Source organism: Drosophila albomicans, chromosome 3 (genome assembly GCF_009650485.2).
Source record: "Drosophila albomicans strain 15112-1751.03 chromosome 3, ASM965048v2, whole genome shotgun sequence".
NCBI lineage: Eukaryota > Metazoa > Arthropoda > Insecta > Diptera > Drosophilidae > Drosophila > Drosophila albomicans.
Genome location: NC_047629.2, coordinates 31,693,957 through 31,715,463, shown reverse-complemented (window position 1 = coordinate 31,715,463; position 21,507 = coordinate 31,693,957). Strand labels below are relative to the sequence as shown.

Genomic DNA, 21,507 nt, shown 5'->3' with positions numbered 1-21,507 from the left:
AACTTTCAAGATGAAAGCCATATGCTTGTTCGGCCTGAGCACTGTGTCTTGTGTTTTGTGAGCCATAACCACGATGCGAGTAGCCAGGACAGAGGAGTCGTAAATTTTCAAGGAAATTGCTTCATGACACAGACACACACATACACATGCGCGGGGAACCACGCCCTGAGGACTAAAGTCTCTGAATGCATATTATGAAAGTTTGTTCACCACAAAATAAGCAATAAGACTGAAGATATTTTTATAAGCTTGCGTCTCTTTGCAGCCATTTTGTGCGTAATTGCAATTTCGTCGTCGGAGAACTGAGATTGTATGTAATTCTTAAAGGCGAATGTGTTAGTTGTAGCTTGGTTTACCTGTAGACAAATCCAAAAACATAGGGAGATGGGATCGGCTGTCATATAGACTAATGCTGTTGCAATACTTTGCGTGGGAGCTGAGTTATGTTGAGGCTGATGATGTGGCAGCTGTTGAATTTGCGGCTGCGGTTGCGGTTGCGCTTGCTGTTGATAAAGTTTATTGGATAACGCTTTGCCAGTAATGTTCGAGTCTGTCATAAGAAGAGAGTTGGAACCAAAGTTAAATAGTCACGGAGGACCAAACAATAACACAGAGTCAAGGTCATTACCAACTAAAGAGACTTGGCTAGAACATACAATAAGTACATTGAGCAGAAGCATTAGCTGAGGTGAAAGGTGCGACAGCATTTATGGAATCAATACGAGTAGCAACAACAATTACGAATACACAAAAATGCCTAAATGCTATTTAATTGTAACTAATTTGAGTATGAATAGATGAATCTTGTGTGTGCGTCTGACTGTGCAAGTAAGTGTGCGTCATAATAAAGAGACAGAGTTCCGAAGGCAGTCAACCAAATCGAACTGCATCAACTGCTTGCCGGTCGTAGTAAACCCAGTTGGCCTCCATATCACTTTGTCACATCTCGTTAAGGTCTATATATGTGCGGAATATACAATGCTCACGCTTGCGTGCCTCTCGTTACACATTGCGATAAAGGATAGGGGAGTCGGAGTCAGAGACAGAGTCGAAGGAGAACTGTAGGATTTTGGGGCACGGGACGTGACTCCCACGCCTGTGTTCAACATCAAACGCTTTTCACACTTAATTGGGCATAAAATTAAATCAGAATTGATTAAAACACTTGAATGACAACGAAAAGAAACATCAACAGCAGCAACAGCAAAGGCAACTCAGAAACACCAACATCAACTCAAACAACGACAGCGGCTTTGACACTCTCTTCTCTTCTACTCTCTGCAGCACTCCTTGGAGCTCCGGCTCCATTCTCCAAACTATGCGCAAAAGTTTATGGTTTTGGGTTTCCCAGCTGACGCATCGATATCGACCCCTTTTTGCCCGTCTAACTTTAGCTGACTTTAGTCAACTTGGGCCAAGCAATCTACGCCGTTGGAAAACAGGACAAGCCTTTGGGGCCAGCCTAACTTGCTGTTTTGTGCCTCTGCTGCCTGCTGCCTACTGCCTACTGCCTGCAGCCTGTCGCCGCCTTGGGAGCCCACTAATTGCTCTCCTTGAAGGTCTGGCTAAAGTTTATGGAATTCAATTTCCGTTTTAAGTCACTGTACAAAAACAAAATTACGCGGCCTGGGGCCTCAAATCAATTTATGCATTACAATTTAATGTGCTATCAATTATCTCTGAACTCTGTTTCGATTATCATATTCTCCACATATTCCATACAATTTTAATTTATGACTATAAAACATGAGCGAAATCCATTTGCATGTCAAAGCACTTCAGAGCAAAGCAACGGTCAATGATCAGTATAACATACAGTTCAATTTCCGGACATTTAGTATGAAGTACTTAGTTTGCAGAAGTTTCCAGTTGCTTGCTAATGAAAGTCTTAAACAGCAAATTAAATGAATTTGATGGCTAATGCTTAGTTAAACTTTCACTACAAAATTGCCTGTTTATACACGTACTCGCTAACCGTAGGGTAGAAGGGTATTACAACTTTGTGCCGGCGGGAAATACAAACATTTAGATCTCAGAGTCTATGTGTCGGGTGTGCTTTCTGGCAAGTCTTCTCTTGAATTTATCGCCACCGCAGTATAAATATGTCACTATGAAATATGTGTCAAGGATTAACACAAACTATTATGCGAAATGATAAGAGCTGAGGTGCGATGCTTCAAATGTTGAGTGCTGTTTATGGCAGCTGTTCGGAAATGTGTTTAAACTTACATCACCTTGACTGCCAATCTGTGTGTAATTTCGAACTGAATGTGACATCCATAAGTACACCTTCTCAAAATATGTTGTTTCTTGTCAGACTTATGAGCAGAGCGAAACTGTCAAAGAGCCAACCACACTGTATACCTGTAAAGTTTGTGTTTACTCAACTTGTAACCCTCCTGCTGTGTGTTATAGGAGTGGGGAAGTCAAGTCTTGTGATAAAAGATGTCGGCATTTTGTGTTGCAACCGTCAATCAAATAAATCAAAGAGGTCCACGATTGTCGGTGACTCTGCGGCAACTTCAGCTGTAGCTCCTGCTGACAGTTGGTAATGTGCGTTTAAAGACATCGTGTTGGGGGAAAGTCGAGTTGGATCAAAGCAAGCTGTCAACGGTGAACGCTACTGTCGGAGGACTCACTGTTTACCCTTCGTAAAGATGGCAATTTAAGTTTACGTCCTGCATTACGGCAGATAGCTTGTTTATGTTATTTGATCAGTTTCTCCTTCCTGCTTATGCACCCTGATTTAGTGAGTACTTCTTTTTACCCCCTTTGGCTGACACATATGAGCAACAACAACAATTGTAATTTGTGCAGTCGAGAGTTCAAAGGACACCTCGGGGAATGTGTGAACACATTTATTTAGCAGTCAAGTAATACTACAGTTATTGGTACTTATTTAAGGCGTCTGTCAAGGTTGATTGTCGATGTCAAACAATCATAAATTATGCACAGACAGATTTATGAGACACATCGATTCGCATTTTACCCACAGATGTTGACATATTGGAATATTGACAACGTTCTCAATTAGCTTAATTAAAATCCAGCCCCTATCAATTAAATCACTTCAAGGCGATAGCTAATCAAATTACAATTCCTTGCTGCGGAATTTCATCTGCAGCAGGTGCCATTGCACTAGTAATTACAATCAGAGCTATGCCATCACCATCGTATTCGCATCCTTGGGTAACCCCTGGTAAATTCCATTCACATTCAAAGTAGAACAAAATGCCAAATTCCAAAATCCAATTCCATTTGCCGCGCTTGGCAACGGCTGACGACAAAAGACCAATGCAGAGGAGACGTGACTCGAACCACAATAAATTTACAGCAAAATATTCATGATATTCTGCTTCTTTTTTTTTATTAGTCCACAAATTTTATTTCGATTGTAAATGACTTTAAGAGTTGTACTGCTGACAACCTAGATTTATTTAAATCTTGCATTTCCTCGAATTGCCTTTTTTAGTCGCTTCATTTGTGTAATTTATTTATTTTTGTCAAGGAGTCTTGAGCACAGTTGCGAACTGGAATTTTAATTGATTATTTATATTTTACTTTCGCTCAACCCTGTCGATTTTGTAAAGTTTTCCTGGTTTTTGTTTGAATGTAATTCATTAATATTGCTTAATATAAATTGCTTTTAATTATAGAGTTCTTAAATTGTCGCCTTCGAGCTGTGAATAAATAATACGAAATAAAACAAAGCACAAGCCTGGTTAAACAGCACAAGCAGCTGGTTCAACAGAAGCAGAGTGCTCAACTTGCAATCATTGGCAACAAACTCTCCAAAACTGTAGTTAGATTTTGTTCAAGATCCAACTTTTTATTTACTAAACTCATGCCAAGAAGAGCTTAAACGCACTTGGCAGAAATTGCAGCATACTTTTGCGGACAATCCAAAGACCAAGAAGAATAAGTTGTATGTCGCAGTGTGCGTGTGTGTATGTGTGTGTATTTGAGTGCTTTTAATGCATGGACAGTGGCTAAGGAGGTTTCTTTACTCTACATTGTGCTGACAACTTGGAAACTCTGCATATGGCACTTCAGAGTTCGTCTCATCGAACGATTCTCTTGTCTCTTGGCATCTTTGTGGCGACGCTTTAATTAAGTCGAAAATCCAACCTGTCACTGCAAAATAAACCCCTCGATGTCCCCCTTCCCTTTTTTGAAGTGCTCTGTCTATTACAATGCATGAGTTTTTGGTGCTGTGGAGCGTAATTCTCATTACTTCTCATTAAAATTCATTAACATGTTATTTCTGGCGTTTAATATTCACGTGTTCCCACCTGTTCTCTCGCACCTATTCAGCTGTTGAACTGAAGTGTTGGTATGCTCCCTCACTTATCGTTATTATTTGGCTCGCCGATTCAATTAAGTCTAATGGTAAAATGCTGTTAAGCAATTAAATTGCTTTTGTTTCTGCCACTTTTTGTAGTACGCAATATCTCCATCCCATATACATGTAAATGAAATTCGTCGCAAATCAAATTACAAAAGCATGAAAAATCCATGCTGTAAATTGTTCTATAAAGTTTGCTGTAAAACTTTGCCACAACGATGGCTGCATACCCTGACAACATTGATAATAAAATAATAAATAATATGCATATATAGCTTTGGATTTGATTGCTTTTTATATATAAGTTGTCCGATTACAATAAACTTATGATGTTTAAGCGTTGAACAAATTGTAAGAATAGTTGGAGTCAACATTAAAATAAATTCATAAATGCAGCACACGTTTGTAATACCCATGACTACGATGTAGTATATAAAAAAATATATATATAAACAGTTGACTTAAAAGTTGTATTTATCAACTTAATATTTGTCAAAGCTTTACGCAAGCAAATCCTTTTATACTAATTGGATAAAATAGTGTTTGCAATGGGTTCCACAATTATTTGCATAGCATACTTTTAGGCACACACAATAAATTCCATAAAAATCTGCTGAATTAGACTTTATGCATTTGGATGAACATTGCAATGAGATGGGTATAAATAATGAGCTTATTTTCTTTGTAGTAGTTTTTATTGCACAATTTGCAGTGGCTGCTGGCATATTTAGTATGTAGTAAGCGTGAAGTTATTCCAGTGCTTTTGATTGCTTGTTCAATTATACAAGAATTTGTTGCGCACTTGCCAGACTCAGAAGTGAGTGATGGGAGGCAAGACTTACATAAATACGAAACCAATTGTAGGTATTAAGAAGCTTTAAGCCGAGATACATGCTACAGGAGCTACAAAGTAAGAACGATTAAATTGTACTCACATGGTGGGAAAGGCCATTGATGTGGTTGCCATCAGAAGCTGCTGCTGCTCTGCCTCTTGCTCTCGCCTTGTCTTCGTCAGCACCAGATCCTCCTCCGACTGTTGTCTTTGTGTATGGATGCGGCTGCTGTTGCTGATGCTGTGGTTGAGAATGTGTACCAATGAGTGGGCTAGTGGGCGGGAGCTGATGGTGTTGATGTTGGTGCTGGTGTTGTTGGGAGGCGGAGGTCGAGGTGCTGGTTGTATATCTGCCACTCGCGCTAGCGTTCGAGGGCGATGGCGAGGCGGGCGGAGTGGGTTGCGGTTGTGGAATTGAGGGGCCCGTTCTGTTGCGTAAACGGGCCAATGCACTCCGTAAGCCCTCCGTATTGTCTTTGTCGGGCCCCTTTCCAAATGAAATGCATCCGCAGAGCACTTTGAGCCGCGATCCCTCACAACGTTGCGGTCTCCAAACTGCTCTCGCGGTTAACTCCAAGTGTCTGTCTCTGCGCTATAAAATAACTCTTCAATTAAGAGTGCTTTCAAATCGTAGACGGTTCATAATGTTGCTTGAATTCAAGCGCACAAGTAAATAAGAATTTTTTTTAGAAAAGTTAACTATCTTTTAGATTGCACTTCAACTTTAGTTTAGTTCATTGTCAAATATCTGAAACGAGAAGGAAAAGCACTTCATTAACAATGCAAATAAAGCTGATAATTGTTGCAGAAATCAAAGTCGTATTTATTTGGGATATAAATTTAATTATCTACGTAAAGTTAATGCATTTAAAATCAACTTTCAACTTGCAACGGATACTTGTTGCAGCAAGCTAGTCAAAACATTCGAGCCATGAAATGGACACCACAAATTTTTCTGAATAGTTCTATGGTCACTTACGCCCAATTATAAAATTCACAGAATTTCTAAAAGGCTTGCAAAATAAATTGCAATTAATGTTGTGGTTGCCAGCGGGCGGCAAGGCAAAGTCGTAAAAGTTGTGCTCTTCTTTTAAGTGAAGTAACAACTACTTTAATACGCAATTCACAATGGCCATAAGGAATGCAAAAAACACATGATGTTTGTTGTAGTTTTGCAAGTAGTAATTAAAAGTGCGCTTGTCAGACATCATTGTGGTTCCCACAGGCGGCTCAAGGATTTGTGCAATGTGACAAAATGGTTTCTATGAAACCGGGGCTAAAACGTGACGCAAAAATACCCTTTCAAAATGGAATAAAAATCTGCTGCTGCTGCTGCTGTTGTGTGTGGAGGGAAAAACTATTTAAACTAATTTGTATGCCGAATGAGTCAACTGAGAATTGGCTTCGGCAGGTCTGGTCTGCCAGGTATCTGAGGGCATGAAATATGCAAAGTGACAGCTGTTGTCTATGTGCAGCCGCAGGCAGGCAGCCAGGCAAACACACACAAGGACAGCGGAGGGCGGACGCGACTGAGGTGGCAAGTGGTAAGCGGGCGAACACAAACAAGCTTGACAAATGTCTCATACTATATACGAGCTACACCTGTCACACACTAACACAACACACACACACAGCGGCAACTCTCGTTTTTTACGACACTTTTTTGTGTTGCATGGCTGGCGGCAGGGAAAAGCTATAAAAACAGTTGCACGTTTTGTCTGACTGCCAAAAGGATGCTCTTATTACCGCCTGTTTAAAGTGAGCACATGAGCATGATCACACACACACACACAAACACAGATACCTTAGTACTTACACCCTTTGCCATGACCGAAGGCAATAACTACGACGAGTATGATATCTATTTGCAGAAACTTTTGAATTTAGGGAATTACGTTTGCCATATGCAAATGTCAGCTTATTCTTAAAACTGTTTGCATATGATTTATTGCCCTGGTAAATGCTTCAAGTTGCTCGTAGAAGCCATTTGGAGATTTTGCGGCTTGTTCTAGTTATTTGGCAAATGATTTAAAGCCAACTCAAGCGTAAGTCTTGCAGGTTAATGGCAATTTATTTATGAAATGAGCAAAGAAGCCGTCGGCAAAAACCAAAGTGAAAGACGAAACAACGTTAAATGAAATCATTTTGTGGATATTTTCTAAAATCTTTTTGCAAATTCATCATGGCCAGTGTGTGTGTACAGGGGTGCGTGTGTTTGTGTGTGTGTTTCAAAAGCAATTTACTCGCATTGTTGTCGCTGTTTGCTACGCAGCAATTATTTTCTCATATTACGTATACGCAGCGCGTGCCCAATTCACTGTTTACAGATTTACGACTCTTCCTCTGCCCATCATACACAAATTTCTATTAGAACTTTTCTTTTTTTTTGCTTGATAGAGAGAAAGAGGGAGGCGGAATGACTTTTCGTATTTAAGCCGGAGAAGCCAAAACAACGCCACAAATTGTTGGCCACAACTCGCGTGCGTCGTCCCACTCTCAAGTGCTTGGCCAGCAATATTATCATTATTTTTGGAGCTAAATCTAAGAGTTTTGTTGCTGCAACAAACTGTGCGTCAAATTAACTTTGCACCAGAAGCCAGACTCCCAAGTGATATGATGGCAAATTTGTAACGCCTTACTTGCCATCCTCGTCATCCTACTTTGCCAATGGCCTGAAGGCAGGCGACGTCTCTTTCCGCCTTCTTGATTATGCATAATTTCTCATTTTCAGTTTTCAGCAAATTGTACGGCATTCAGACGAACTTTAATTTGACACGCAGAATCACACGTTTATTTGCAGAGTTTATTAAAAAAGAAAGTTGGTAAATATTTTATCAAATGTGATTTTCCGCTTACGCGAGTGTGTGTAATAATATTCGTCATAGGTATAACTCATACGCAGCGTTGGACATAGACAGACAGACAGATGCCATGGATGAGTTATACCAATAACAATAATAATCATCAGCTCGTCATAAATTTATATTCATTTCATAGATTCGGGAGGAGAATCGATTATTATTATTATGATTATTATTTACAGCTTTCAACAATGCATATTTGATTGATGTTTGGCTCATTACTGGAATCCATTATGGGCCACATACGTTGATAAACAAATGGGTGCGTGTGTGTGTGTGTCACCGACTGAAATTAAAATGCTGATTGCGAAAGTGGGCTGGCAGCAACCTGAAGCCAAGGTGCGCCTCATCACAACGCTCGCTTTAGGCTCATAAATCAAAAATTAAGTTACGACAGCAAAGGAGCTAAACGAGTGCTACCGAGATATCAAAGTTATTTCTTTATTCTTTTCTTCCCCTTCATCGCTTCACCTGTTCTGTCGTTGGCGATTCGGTCGAGTGGAAAGGCTCGTTAGGAATTCAAATCCTTGTAATAGAGGACGTCAAATACCCGTGCAGTTTTGATGGAATGAGTCGAACAGATGCAAAACCGAATGTGTAGCAAATCATTCAACACACATTTGCGTCTAAATTTAATTACACCAAATAAATGCAATTTTAATGAATTCAATTAGATGAGCTAAAGCTTAATTAGGACGGCGTCTATCGGCTGCCAATTAGTGGAGCTTAACTCGAGCACGAAAACACCGAATGCGAAATCCATAAAAACAAATATCAATTTAATTTTCAATTTGAAAATCAACATGATATTAATTAAAACGACTTAAAATACGCGCGAATCAAGTGCAAATTATATTGAACTGCCGTTAGCTATTGTTTTGCTATTTGCTATAGTAAATAATAATTATAATGAACGCAATAATCTTAAACTTAGTTAGCTTTTAGTACCCAATAAATGCCATTGTTTGGCGGATTTTGTGTGCGACTTTCTTTTAAGTGGAATCCAATGAAATTAAGTTGGTCGACACACCCAGAGCTGCATATGCTATATAGGGCTATATTACTGCAGGGCCATCAAATTGTAAGGGGCGTGGCACAGGGCGGCGTCTCGCAGCGTTGGCTTTGGCAACATTGTAGGCAAACCGCTTGGGCGCATTTCGTGCAAAATTGAGTTTGCACAATAATTCAATTTGGCAAGCACATAAATTTTAGATATGGCGTTAAAAGGATTTCAATACAATTTCATATAGACGACGCCCAAGCACCACTGCACACACACTCGCACACACACACACACACACAGACATTTAGAGCACACGCCTAAGTGCGTACGCAGGTTGAGGTCTATTGGAAATGGAGGTGAAGTGAGTTGGAGCGTAGATTTAGTCGACTCCAAATTTTCAGGCGAAATAAACCAGATGGCAGAATGGCAGAGAGTAAGGAGGCACTTACACATGTCTGCTCAGCTTGTTTTACCTCACGGACCCCTAATAGACACTTAATTAAGAGAATATTACGCAGCTGACTCCACACACACACACGCACACTCACACACATCGTGTGGCCTCCAAAACTGAGGATATTTTGGTCAAAACGTTTCTTGGGTGTTTTGTATTGTGTTGTATGTTAGGTTTCAAGGCTGCAGCTATTAGCTATGGCTATGGCTGTGGTTACAATACAAACAGATCACATTCAGTTCAGTAGTTGGAATTCATTGCCTTTGTTGCTGCTTCGTTCCAGTTCAGTGAGCAGGTCATATCAATAACTGAATTCGCAATGTCATTGGCACTGCAAACGACAGCTGAACTGCCAGCCACAATACTAAATTGATACAAAAGCAGTTCCTTCCTTTCATTCCATTATTGAAATAGATGTTCTTTGAGAGGTTTGTCACTGTCTCTGTCTGAGGTAATCCCTGGAACTATGACTACTTTGAGCGGATGCATTTGAATTGAGACTATTGTCATTTCAAGGAATCTGCTGCAGATGAGGCCACACAAACACTAACACACTCGCAATCCGATTGCGACACGTTGCATAAATACCTCTTGTGTCGGCAAGCATTGTTCTATTCCCCTCCCGCCTACATGACTTGCTGACTAACTTGGCTTCTAGCTTACGCTACAGACAAGTGTTGGTTGAAACGAACGAAAAAAAAGCAAATGAAAAAATAAACGAAAAGGGGATCCAAGCAATTCCAATAAGCCACTGTGTATGAACCAAAAAAAAAGGTAAGAAAGTTAGTGTCGAGTGTGTTCAACTGTGGGATACCCGTAACCCATTGTTTAATATAATAGTATATTATAATATATATAATATAGTATTACATTCAAAATATACCATAGACGGACAGACAGACGAACATATCTATGTCATCTCTGGTGTTGACACTGATCAAGAATATGTATACTATACTTTACGGGATTGTGGATAACTCATTCTACCATATTTCCTGCAGGCATACAGTTATAATACCCTTTTACCCTATGGGTAGCGGGTATAAAAAGAAAACACTGTAAGCAAGTCAGCAAGCCAACGAGCCACAAATTGAATGAGGCTGTCAATCAATGTGGTTGTTGGCCTTTCATGGATAGATAAAAACATTTCCACCTTACAGCTTACGAGTATGCTGAGGTTTAACGCCACCCAAGGAGTCGACTGCGAGTATAATGTATGGTCTCTGTCTGCCTGCCCTGACGACTCAATACCACAGAGGCTGACCAATGCAGACACACTCGCTCGCTACTTGGAGGTCAGTTTATGGGTTAAGCTGAGCCATTAAGCAGCATACATAGATGCGCAGTTTATGGCAGCAACAGCACCGAAGTCTGCAACAAGCATAAACAAGGACACACAAGCATGGATCAACGTTAATCCTCATTTGCGAAATGTTCATTTATTGCACTACGCGTATAAAGTGCAATACTTCAATATTGCGCCAACGAACAATGCATTGCCTCCTCTGACCTCCAAATGCAATTGAGACATTTATCATGATGTGCGACAAACTATGAAATTGCATTGCCATAACTTTAAAGTTTTGTCAAGCTAAGATCATTGGACTTAGTCTGGTGAGTGGGAAATCATTTTGGTAAAATGAATGTGTTTAATCTCGTTAAATTTGTTTTAAGCGCTTTTCTGCTCTCAGGAGGAACACAACGCACCAACTATCGACAGGTAAAAAGGACAGCAGCAACGAAGCTTACGTTTTTTGAATGCTAATGGAATTTTAAATGAAATTCAGAGGGTGAAAGATTGTAAGGATGCTTCTTATATGCTTGATTAACTTACGAACACGCAGTTCTGGAGCAATAATTAATTAAATGCCACACTGCAGTGGCACAGCGCAAGAAAGGCGGCAGCAGGATGTGCCAAAGAAAAGCAAAGGAAATTAAAGGAAAGAAAAGGAACGCAAAAGGAAATGAGGAGCAAAGGGTAAATAAATGTATGAGGGCAAGCTTTGTGTCGTTTCTTCTTTGGTGGTCAGCAGCACAGCTGCACAGAAAAAAAAAAACAACTTTTAAATTTAAATATCTGCAGCAGCAAAGAAAAAGAAAAAAAGTCGTGTGCAATTGCAATGATCCTGTTGCGTTGCATTCAGAACTTTGGCTTATTGCATATTACAGTATTAATTAAAAAAAAATATACTTCGCAGTACGAATTTCATTTAAGGTGGAACAAAAAGCGTTTTGCCAGCAGCCATCCAATCAGGCTAATCGTGTTAACTCTCATCCCTGTATGGTGAGAATTTTTGCAGCAATTACCGTGTTAAGTGATGCATAGCAGAAGCATCTGATTGATGTTGTCGTTGCTGGTATTCTACTCGTCGTAGTCGTTGTCGTTGTCAGTTGGATACCTGAATGGCGTCGAGCAGCTGCTCATAAATCACAGGCAAATCAGCAAATGCTTGACATGACTTCATTAAAAAGCCCAAATCCGTTCACCCCTCCTAAGCGCCCCTAAGCAACCCTCAGACAGTCAATAGGCAGCAACGAGTCTAGTATGCCACAGTGCGTATGCGTGATGTGCTGTGAGGACAATACAATGACTGACACTCAAAATCGACAGCTGCGTTACGAGTTGCCATTTACGATGTCTGCTGACGCGTCTAATACCCTTACGTTCACATGATTTCCGGGCATGTGTTTGACTCCCGTGAATTTTAAAGCAAATAAATCCTTTGTAATATAAGAATTGCGTCTGCTCAACATTTCGAAACAAATTCGTTTTATGTACTCGTTTCCAGTAGCAACCATCTTACATTCGAGAATGTCTACGAGTACTGTTTCTGTTGCTGCACATGCCTCCCAAAAAAGTTGATTGAAAACTTTGTATTCATTTTGTGCTGCTAATGAATGCCAAAACAAACAAAAGCCATTGCAATTAACTCTCTTCACAGCTCAAGTTTGTTTTGTCAGCAGCAAAAATAAACACTACGTTTCTCAGGAAGAGGTAACACAATCTCCGCAAATTAATATGCCCCAAAAGCATTTAAAACTCCCTCAGAGTCTTGTTTGTATATATGTATATATTTTTTTCTTTTTTTGTATTTTCAGTTGTGATTTTCTGTTTCTATGTCGTCATTGTTGTGCGTTTTATAAAGTCTAGCAAACTTGAATGTGTACGATTGCTTGCTTTTGTACCAGAATTTTGTAAGTATTTCCTAGCCTTTGTTGTGGTCCTCGACAATAGCCGAGCTGGACTTTGATATTATGCCCAACACTCTCAGCATTTGTCAGCGTATTTCGTGTGACGCATACTCAAATGAGTGTTATATAGGACATATGTATGTATGTGGCATATGGATATAAGCACATCTAATGCTCGCAAATTCTTATTATGATGATAATGCGTTTGGTCAACGACCCGCTATTCGCCGGCTTGAAATGGGCAAACAGCGGATACAGCTGTCCCAAAGTAATGGAATGCCAATGATATCATCAGAGAATGCACAGCCAGCGCGATTGCCGATTGGAGGTATAAAAACAAATGCGCAAAATATGCAATGGATAATTCTATTCAGGCAGATCCTTTTCAATTCTGGCAATCAAATTACTAGTAAATATTTTCTATATGTTCGCTTGCGATTCAGTAATTTTAATCCACTTTAAAAAATATCCTAAAAATAAAATATACTGCGCACATTTTAGAATGCAGTGGAATGGTATTTCAATTTCGAAAAGAAATTGATAATGTATTGGTATGGGAAATTAATCCTAACCCACATATGTATGTTTTTTTTTGTGTGGGTTTTTTTTTTTGTGTAGGTTTTTTTTTCGTTTTGTACCCAATTGCCTTCTCACATGTACTGCAGAATATATGATTAGGTTACCTCGTATCGGATTCCGAACGTAAACTAAAAGCAAATAGAAGGGAGACACTGACGGAAGCGCTTGAAATACGCAGCAAAAAGTACAAATAATGGAATAACCAAAAAAACAAACGGTGGGGGTAAGCAGCATTTAGCGGGGACAACAACCAAAACTCACATGTTTTAGCTGCCGCAGGAAAGTATGCTACGATTTTGCTAAACGTGAACTCGTCGAATTATTGAATGCATGCGTTTTGATTTATTGTGTGTTTTCTTTTTGAATTTCGTTCTACTTCACGATTACGGCACTCACACATTTATTGTTTAATTCAAATCAAATTTGGTTTATAAAATTATATAATTTTTGAGCTAGGCAGCAATATTCTATGCCCATGCTTTGGCCATAAACAGAAACTAGCACAAGACCGAGCACAAACACACACTCGCACACATACACACACGCTCAGTGGGAGCAAAACACTCGCGCTCGAAGCTGCCTTACTTTCTTTTTTTTTTTTGTTGGTATGAGGTTTGCGTTTCAGTAGCACATTTTTTCAATCATGCGTTTGCCAGGGCTTGCTGAGCTGCCAAGACGAGACGACCAAAAGCAACGACCGTTCAACTACGACTGACTGAAGCTCCACTGAAAAGTAAATGAAAATGCTGTGAGCCAAGCTACGTTTATACTATATATAGTGTATGTGCGCGTATGTGTGAGTGCGTGTGTGTGTGACAACGAGCGATGGCGAAGCATGCGACACACAGCAGGCAGAGCAAAAAAAACAGCGCGAATTTGAGTGGAAAGCCCAGCAGGATAGGAAAGCACAAGCAAAGCAGCTGACACATATTTTGGCTTTGTTTTGGTTGTGCACATGCGGCGTCGCAGGGGGAGCAATGAATTCCTCTACTGTGCTGTGCTGTCCTCTGTGCTACTGTGGAGCTCGAGAAGCACGCTGCTGCGGCGGCTTGCCGGCGTTTTCGCTGATGTTTCTCTCTCTCTCTTTCTCTCTCTCTCTTTTTCTCAGCTCGCTCTCATGTTGTGAGAGGCAGCGCCTGCGTGTTCAGTTGTTGAGTCGTGTATTTTGGTTTTTAGCTTACATTTATACAGAGCTGTGCATAAATAACCATAATATTAGCAAACAGTATTATTAAGAGAATTTTTTAAAATTAAAATTAACTATTTATTCGCTCATAAGGAGATGGAATTTTTAATCTCTCCCCATGCGGAAGATGAACCATCTACGCATTTATGCTCTTGGAGACATTCATTTTATCGATTTCCTTTTGACCAATATTCCGATGAACTTTTTGTTTACGAATTGGTGTAGCAGAAGCCATGAATGAATACATGAAATATTCTCACACACATACGCGGACAGACAAAGAATGAAATAGTATGGCTACAACTATGTATACTTATTTGAGTGTGTGTGTGTGTGGTGAGTGTATTTGCGTGTGTGTGTGTATATACTGTACCCTTCTTACCCAAGTTGAATGACACTGGCAAGTGGATTGGCATCCGCCTCCCCTCAAGTTGTACTTTGATTATTTGCCGCTTTATGTCCTCAATTCAAAGCGGGACCCCTAGTGTTTATGTGTGTGCGACTATGTGTCTGTGTGTGTCCTAGGCCTCAACGAAGAGTGAGCGCGCACTGACAACATCAGTTCGTATTTGCACTGGGAGTTGGAAGGGCGTGACACAGTTCCGTGGAATGCAAGCAAATTGGAGCAATGTTTATGGGGGAATCTGCTACGTTCGCCCGTAACGCCCGTATACATGATATTTCAAATTGTAAGTATGCACCAGATTTTAATTGAAAGTCCCGCCTGTGAGTATGCATACCTCTTAAATGATAAGTGCCGTTATTAAGTGCGCAATATTCATTTAATAGCCGGTTGCTTATTAAAGCACAGCACGAAAGTATGCTACAGTTTTGTGCGCTTTATTAAACGCATTAATTAAACGTTGCATACTTTTATTGCTGAAGCTTAAGCTATGTCATATATAGTAGTTGGGAGACATCGGAAATCTCTGTTGATCTCTCTTTCATTCATTGACTCACTCTTCAAATAGTTAACACAAATTCTTATTTATTTAGGCATACAGTTTTGAAGCTGGCACAACACACACGGACTGTCTCTGTCGAAAAGTAAAGTGAATATTATTAAAAAATCCGCCTAGTCATTTTATCCATTAACTAGTGTTTGCGTTGACGCTGAAACAGAGGCTTTAACATGGAAACGAAGCAAGTGCGTCGTCGACATTTCTGGTTTAGACGCCAGCAGTATCAGCAGCAGCGGCAAGAGCAACAAAAGCAGCAACAGCAGCAGAAGCAGCAACAACCGAGCTTAGGAGTTACAATGTGCAGTGAAGCACAGGAAAAAGTTGCCAAGGTACAAATTAAAAACAATCAAAACTTTTGCTGGGATTACCCAGTGTTCGGGGTTCAGGACGTGCTACAACATAAAGCGCATACGACTGTGTTGTTGCACAACTTTATTCAACTTTGACATCCTGCATGGATTTATGCGATACGCACTTGTGTTTTTAGTTAATGTTTGAAAGGGGTCAACTTTCAAACAAAAACTGTTCGTGATCCAATGGCCAAACAATTGCTCTATCGGATGACATTTGCCGTGTTTTACAAACTGCACAACAACGTCAAACTTTAAGCCAGGTAAAATTAATAAAACCAATTTGCAATCGACTCTAGACGGACTGCAAACTACGACTGAAATTGTTAGTTTTGGCTGTTGGCGTTGGTAATATGCTCTGCCTTGCAGAGTACCTTTAGAGTTGAGGTAGCCTGTTTGATAAGATACGCACATATCGATATCGACGGCTTGTTACGTTTGCCGAACCTTCAGCTGGTCGAGGCGGATCAGTCGAAGTCCAAACGTTGCGAGCTGCACACCGCATCCAAATTCTATTAGCCAGGCAAAGAACGTTCACGCGAGTCGAACTATTTATTATAGTTCGCTCCACGAGTAGTTCAAAGAGCAACAGATCGCGAGAGCAGCTGATTGAGAGAGCGAGAGAGAGCGGGAGAGACAACTCGCTAGAGTATCTGTCGTATGTCGTATACACAAAAAACAAACACACTGGAACTGGTTGAAGAATTGAAGAAGAGGCAAGAGGCAATTGAAGAAGAGGCAAAAGATTCGATGAGCAGTGATAAAGTGCGGCGTCGCGTTCTAACGCCTACGTCGGATACCAGTAACACAGATCCATTGTTGCGACATGGTGAACTGCAGCTGGATGATAAGGTGAGCTGAGCGACAGTCCAAATCCCACATCAAGGGCAATCAATTATCGCTTCAAGAAGTAGAACAAACTAAAAGAGGCATTTGCAAATGCCTGTGTGAGTGCGAGTGTCTACAAGCTAAATTGTAGATACTTTTTGATAAGATTAGTTAATGGTGGTAATGCATTGGGTTGGGTATTAAAACTGTTGAGCAAACGAGGGTGTTGATTAGGCAGTTGCCAATTCTCGTAATATTTTGGAGTACTATTAGGTCTGGGTCTCGGTCTCGGTCTCGGTCTGGGTCTGTGGCAGCCACACCAAAAACTATTTATTTCCCCTTTTATTGCTTATCGTGGCAGCAATGTCAACTCGGTGGCAACAGTTGCAGAGGCAACCAACACCTGGCAATGTCGGACAGCCGATAAGATAAAAACGTGATGGATTAAATCTAACTGGTATATAATACATACATTGTTAACACATAACTTGGGCGATCCGCAACATCGAAGTCGCTTTAATTAATAAATGATTCACCTACCCCGCGACTAGCCAAAATACCTGCTACCACTTGAAAGACTAACCCATTGTTGCCGTTTCTTTTTTCTTCCTACAGCAACCGAATGGCTGCGAACGCGTCTTTATCAGCGAAGACAAGATAAAATGGTATTGGGCGCCGGCTTTTATTGGCTTCTGGCTGCTCATTTATTGTTCCATATCCATACCTGCCTCGAATCACCTGCCACGCCCTCTCACCATTAAGGATGAGGCCAAGTATCCGGAACGTTTCATTGCTGAGCGCGCGGAGAACAATCTTCAAAGTTTGGTGGCACTCGGACCACGTGTAGTGGGCAGTCGGGCCAATGAGCTGGACACCGTCAGTTTGCTCAACACCAGAATGCGCACGCTACGCGCTGAGGTAGGCGCTCTACATGACATTGAGATTGACAGGCAGGTTGCCTCAGGCAGCTACATCCACTGGGAGGCCGTGAACATGTATCAGAGCATTCAGAACATTGTGGTCAAGATCAGTCCCAAGGGCTCGAATAGCAGTACTTATTTGCTGGTCAATAGTCACTTCGATACGGTACCAGCAGGTCCGGGTGCTGGCGATGATGGCTCCATGGTGGCCACCATGATGGAGACCATACGTGTGCTCTCCAAATCAAAGCAGGCACTTAAGCATCCGGTGGTGTTTTTGTTCAACGGTGCCGAGGAGAATCCGCTGCAGGCATCGCACGCCTTCATCACCCAACACAAGTGGGCCAAAAACTGCAAGTAAGTGAAAGAAAAGGATTTTTGAAAATATACTAAGTTAAAATTAATTTTGCTGACAGAGCACTGATCAACTTGGATTCGGCTGGCAATGGAGGTCGCGAGATTCTCTTTCAATCTGGTCCCAATCATCCGTGGCTGATGAAGAGTTATCGTCGTGCCATCAAGCATCCCTATGCCTCGACTTTGGCCGAGGAGATGTTCCAGCACAACTTTATTCCCTCCGACACCGATTTCCGTATCTTTCGCGATCACGGCGCTGTGCCCGGCCTGGACATGGCTTATCAGTACAATGGCTATGTGTATCACACTAGCTTCGATCGTGCTGAGATCTTTCCACGCGGCAGCTTCCAGAACACTGGCGATAATCTTCTATCGTTGATACGCGAGATTTCCAGTGCACCCGAGTTGGAGGACACCTCGAAACACGCTGAGGGACACACTGTCTATTATGATGTGATGGGCTGGTTCTTGGTCTTCTACACGGAAACCGAAGGCATCATTCTCAATGTTGTGGTGTCCATTGCAGCGATTGTTGCCTGCGGCTTGGCCATCAAGCTGATGTCCGTCAATACGGGCATCAAGCTGGAGAAGCTGCTCAAGCACACACTGCACACCTTTACGGCGCAGATCTTGGCCGTGGTTGCAGGTGCCGCCTTGACGCTTATCATTGCGGTCTTCATGGATCTGATACACTTGCCATTGTCGTGGTTCACACACAACTGGCTGATGCTTGGACTGTATTTCTGTCCCTTCTTCGTTGGCTTGGGAATGGTGCCAGCCTTTTACTTCCAATACACCAAAAATGTAAGTAAATTAAAGTGCACTAAATGAAAATTAGTTTAATCGATTTTCTATGCAGCCTCGTTTCCCGATTGGACAACGCGTTCAGCTGCTGTTGCACTGCCATTGCTTGTTCCTGGCCCTGCTCACCCTTGTGCTGACTATTTGCAGCATTCGCTCTGCCTTTGTGCTCATGCTCACCTGCCTCTTCTACACTGTCGGTGTTGTCTTCAACATCTCCACCGGTCTGCACAATCGCAGTAAGTTATCCACTTTTGGTTTGTTTGGGGATATTCCTGAGTGTTTTATCTTGCTTTGCAGATGTTGCCTGGGTCATTCCACACATCGTGTGTTATGTGCCGCCTTTCATCTTCTTCGCTTACTTCTCGCACGGATTCATCGTCACTTTTATTCCCATGCTGGGACGATTTGGTGATAGCGCCAATCCTGAATTGATTTTAGCCGTCTTCAGTGTCGCCATTGGTCTGCTGACCAGCGGATTTTTGGTGCCCATGCTGAACATGTTCCGCAAGTCGAAGACCATCATCTGCTCCCTGCTGGCCATCACTTTGCTGTGCATCATTCTGGCCGCAACACCACTCGGATTCCCCTACAGACCGGAGACCAGTGTGCAGCGTTTCTCAGTGCTAGTAAGTTGCTTTTCTTAATACTGAATATATCGACCATTGTATTAATTTGACATTAACTGAATTTTGTAGCACGCCAAGCGCACCTTCCACGATACCCACAACAATGTTCGTCGTACGGACTCTGGTTACTTCATCATGCCACAGGACAGACGTACATACTCCGTCAAGAGTAAGTTGCTTCCCTCTTAGTATTTTGAATACATTTCAAATATATTTACACCTGCAGATAAGGTTGTCAACATGACACTGGCTAAAAGTGTCAAGGACGATTGCCAAAAGGAAATGCTCTGCGGTCTGCCGCTCTACAACATGCGTTGGCATAAGACGAGGTAATCTATAACAAGCATTAGCCTAGTTTCGAATGGTTTCTTTACTTCAAATCTTAATCTTTAGAGCGCGCGGCTTATGGATCAATGCATCGGAGCCCGTGCTGGGCACAGAGCCTGTGGTTAAATTGGTAACCAAAAAGCAGCTGACAACTACAAGAATGCGCTACGAGATGCAGCTGACGGGTCCCAATCATATGGGATTGTATTTCCAGCCACTTAATGGTTCTCGGATTGATGACTGGTCCTTCCATCAAGCACCATTGCGTCTAGGCTATAAGCCACCATATTACATATACTTCTCGTATGGCGCCAGTAGCGCCGCTTTGGACTTCTGGCTTGAAGTTGAGGTAATAAATTTGCTCATAACAAAATTTGCAGAATGTGATAATGTATTTCTCATGCTTCACAGAAACCAAGTGGAGATTGGAACACACCCACGTTAGAACTGGGCGTCAGTGGTTTTTGGATACATCACAAGGAACTTCTTACATCGGATTTCACAAAGTTCGTCAACAGTTTCCCCAACTATGTTGATGTTGCGCCTTGGCCAGCGTCTTATGAGACTTGGTTCTATTAATTATACTAATGTAATATTAATCACAAATAAATAAACACAAATTTTTCTACAATTTTATTTAAAATGTATTTTGCATGTTGAATATTAAATTTTAAATTAAATAAAAAGCTAAAACTGGGTTAAAATTAAAGAGCAGACATGGCCTGACCTACAATATAATTATGGACAGCCTAAGTAGTGTTTTATTAATCGAACGACTATTGAAAGCACCAAAATATTGATATTAGCAATCATTGATAGCAATTTTAGATTATATTTTCTTTCCAGTCTGTGCGCTTATATAGTTTAGTGTATATTTTTATTCCCACTATTAAAAGAGGGGTATTATAAATTTGTGCTGGCAGGAAATGTACGGAACAGACCCCTTATGTATATACATACATATATTCTTGATCAGCGTCAACAGTAGAGATTTATATATTATAAATACATTTCGGTATTTTTCAGTTTATTTTTTCGGTTTGTTATCATAACGCACTGAATTGCCTTTATTGCGAACCGAAAGTGGTAGCTCACAGTCTACAACACTCGACTTTAGCTTTCTTTCTTGCTGTAATTGGTACTAAAATTTAGTATTACACAACCTTAAATACGACTATTTTTCAAATTTAAAAATTTAATTTCATACTTCAGTGTAAAATTATAATACTCGAAGTGGTTCAAATGAAAAGATAAAGTCTGAAGGGTACATTAAACAGAATATAACTATCCGAAGCTGATTAAGAAGAACATTGATATTGATAGCTTGTTGATAAACACAATTCACAAGAATCTGATTTATTTTTGGGTGTCTACTCTAATTTTTTTATGAAGTATTGCCTTATCAATTAAATCATCGAGTGTGTAAACTGTTACAAAAAAAAAATATTAAGAATTTTTATTTATGGTATTCTTATATATCAATATCCTCCGTATAATAGTATACTCCATAAAATACTTTCTGTAATAAATGACTTAGCAAAACCACAAACCACTTACCCTTTATAGATAGGCTTCTCGAAGTCGACAATCTTAGAGTAAGATGCCACACAAGTATTATAGTATCTGGCGAAAGCATCATTCAGGGGACAATTTTTCTCTCTTGGCGTAGTCTTCGAGCACCAAGAAATAAAGTCTCATTTATAAACATTTTACCATGCATTTACCATCCATGCAATTCCAAAAGTCTCGAATGCTGATGACTTCGCTGAGCGATATCGTCTTACTATCCATCATATTCTGAGGTTTATGCAACAATTTCTCAACTCCGTTATGGGAATGATGCCCGTACTTGCTTGTGAAAGCATCGCAATCAATCGTCAT

At 40.8% G+C, this 21,507-nt stretch overlaps 2 protein-coding genes across 7 annotated transcripts in view; one reads left to right on the top strand and one right to left on the bottom strand.

Moving 5' to 3' along the window:
• Positions 1–5,513, bottom strand: part of LOC117566376 (mucin-5AC) — a 46,801-nt gene extending 41,288 nt beyond the window's left edge. Inside the window, exons 1-2 of one of the 4 annotated variants that reach the window (XM_052005142.1) lie at positions 5,281–5,513; positions 357–550 (exon numbers count right to left, since the gene is read on the bottom strand). In XM_052005142.1, the coding sequence (XP_051861102.1) occupies positions 357–401 (45 nt within the window). In that variant the 5' untranslated portion in view covers positions 402–550; positions 5,281–5,513. Of the gene's footprint in view, positions 1–356; positions 551–5,280 lie in introns of those variants that run through there. The other 3 variants (XM_034245872.2, XM_034245873.2, XM_034245875.2) reach the window with 3 other exon arrangements.
• Positions 5,514–15,395: 9,882 nt separating this feature from the next.
• LOC117569585 (endoplasmic reticulum metallopeptidase 1) lies at positions 15,396–20,257 on the top strand. 3 transcript variants are annotated; one of them, XM_034250814.2, is made up of 10 exons: positions 15,396–15,499; positions 15,552–15,743; positions 17,208–17,869; positions 17,929–18,673; positions 18,729–18,909; positions 18,971–19,299; positions 19,369–19,468; positions 19,526–19,628; positions 19,693–19,975; positions 20,038–20,257. In XM_034250814.2, exons 2-10 carry the CDS (start codon positions 15,585–15,587, stop codon positions 20,203–20,205), a joined length of 2,730 nt encoding a protein of 909 aa, XP_034106705.1. In that variant the 5' UTR covers positions 15,396–15,499; positions 15,552–15,584; the 3' UTR covers positions 20,206–20,257. The 3 variants fall into 3 exon arrangements, with proteins under 3 accessions (XP_034106705.1, XP_051861858.1, XP_034106704.1); XM_052005898.1 differs by lacking the exon at positions 15,396–15,499 and having other exon boundaries at positions 15,529–15,743; XM_034250813.2 differs by lacking the exons at positions 15,396–15,499; positions 15,552–15,743 and adding an exon at positions 16,228–16,616.
• The last annotated feature ends 1,250 nt before the right edge of the window (positions 20,258–21,507 follow it).

What these genes read in the sequence shown, in the direction of transcription:
- LOC117569585 (XM_034250813.2), top strand. Translation starts at nt 16,425, where the DNA reads ATGTCGTATACACAAAAAACAAACACACTGGAACTGGTTGAAGAATTG. An exon ending in CACCGGTCTGCACAATCGCA is followed by an intron (nt 18,910 to 18,970) that starts GTAAGTTATCCA and finishes CTTGCTTTGCAG; the next exon opens with ATGTTGCCTGGGTCATTCCA. An exon ending in TGCAGCGTTTCTCAGTGCTA is followed by an intron (nt 19,300 to 19,368) that starts GTAAGTTGCTTT and finishes TGAATTTTGTAG; the next exon opens with CACGCCAAGCGCACCTTCCA.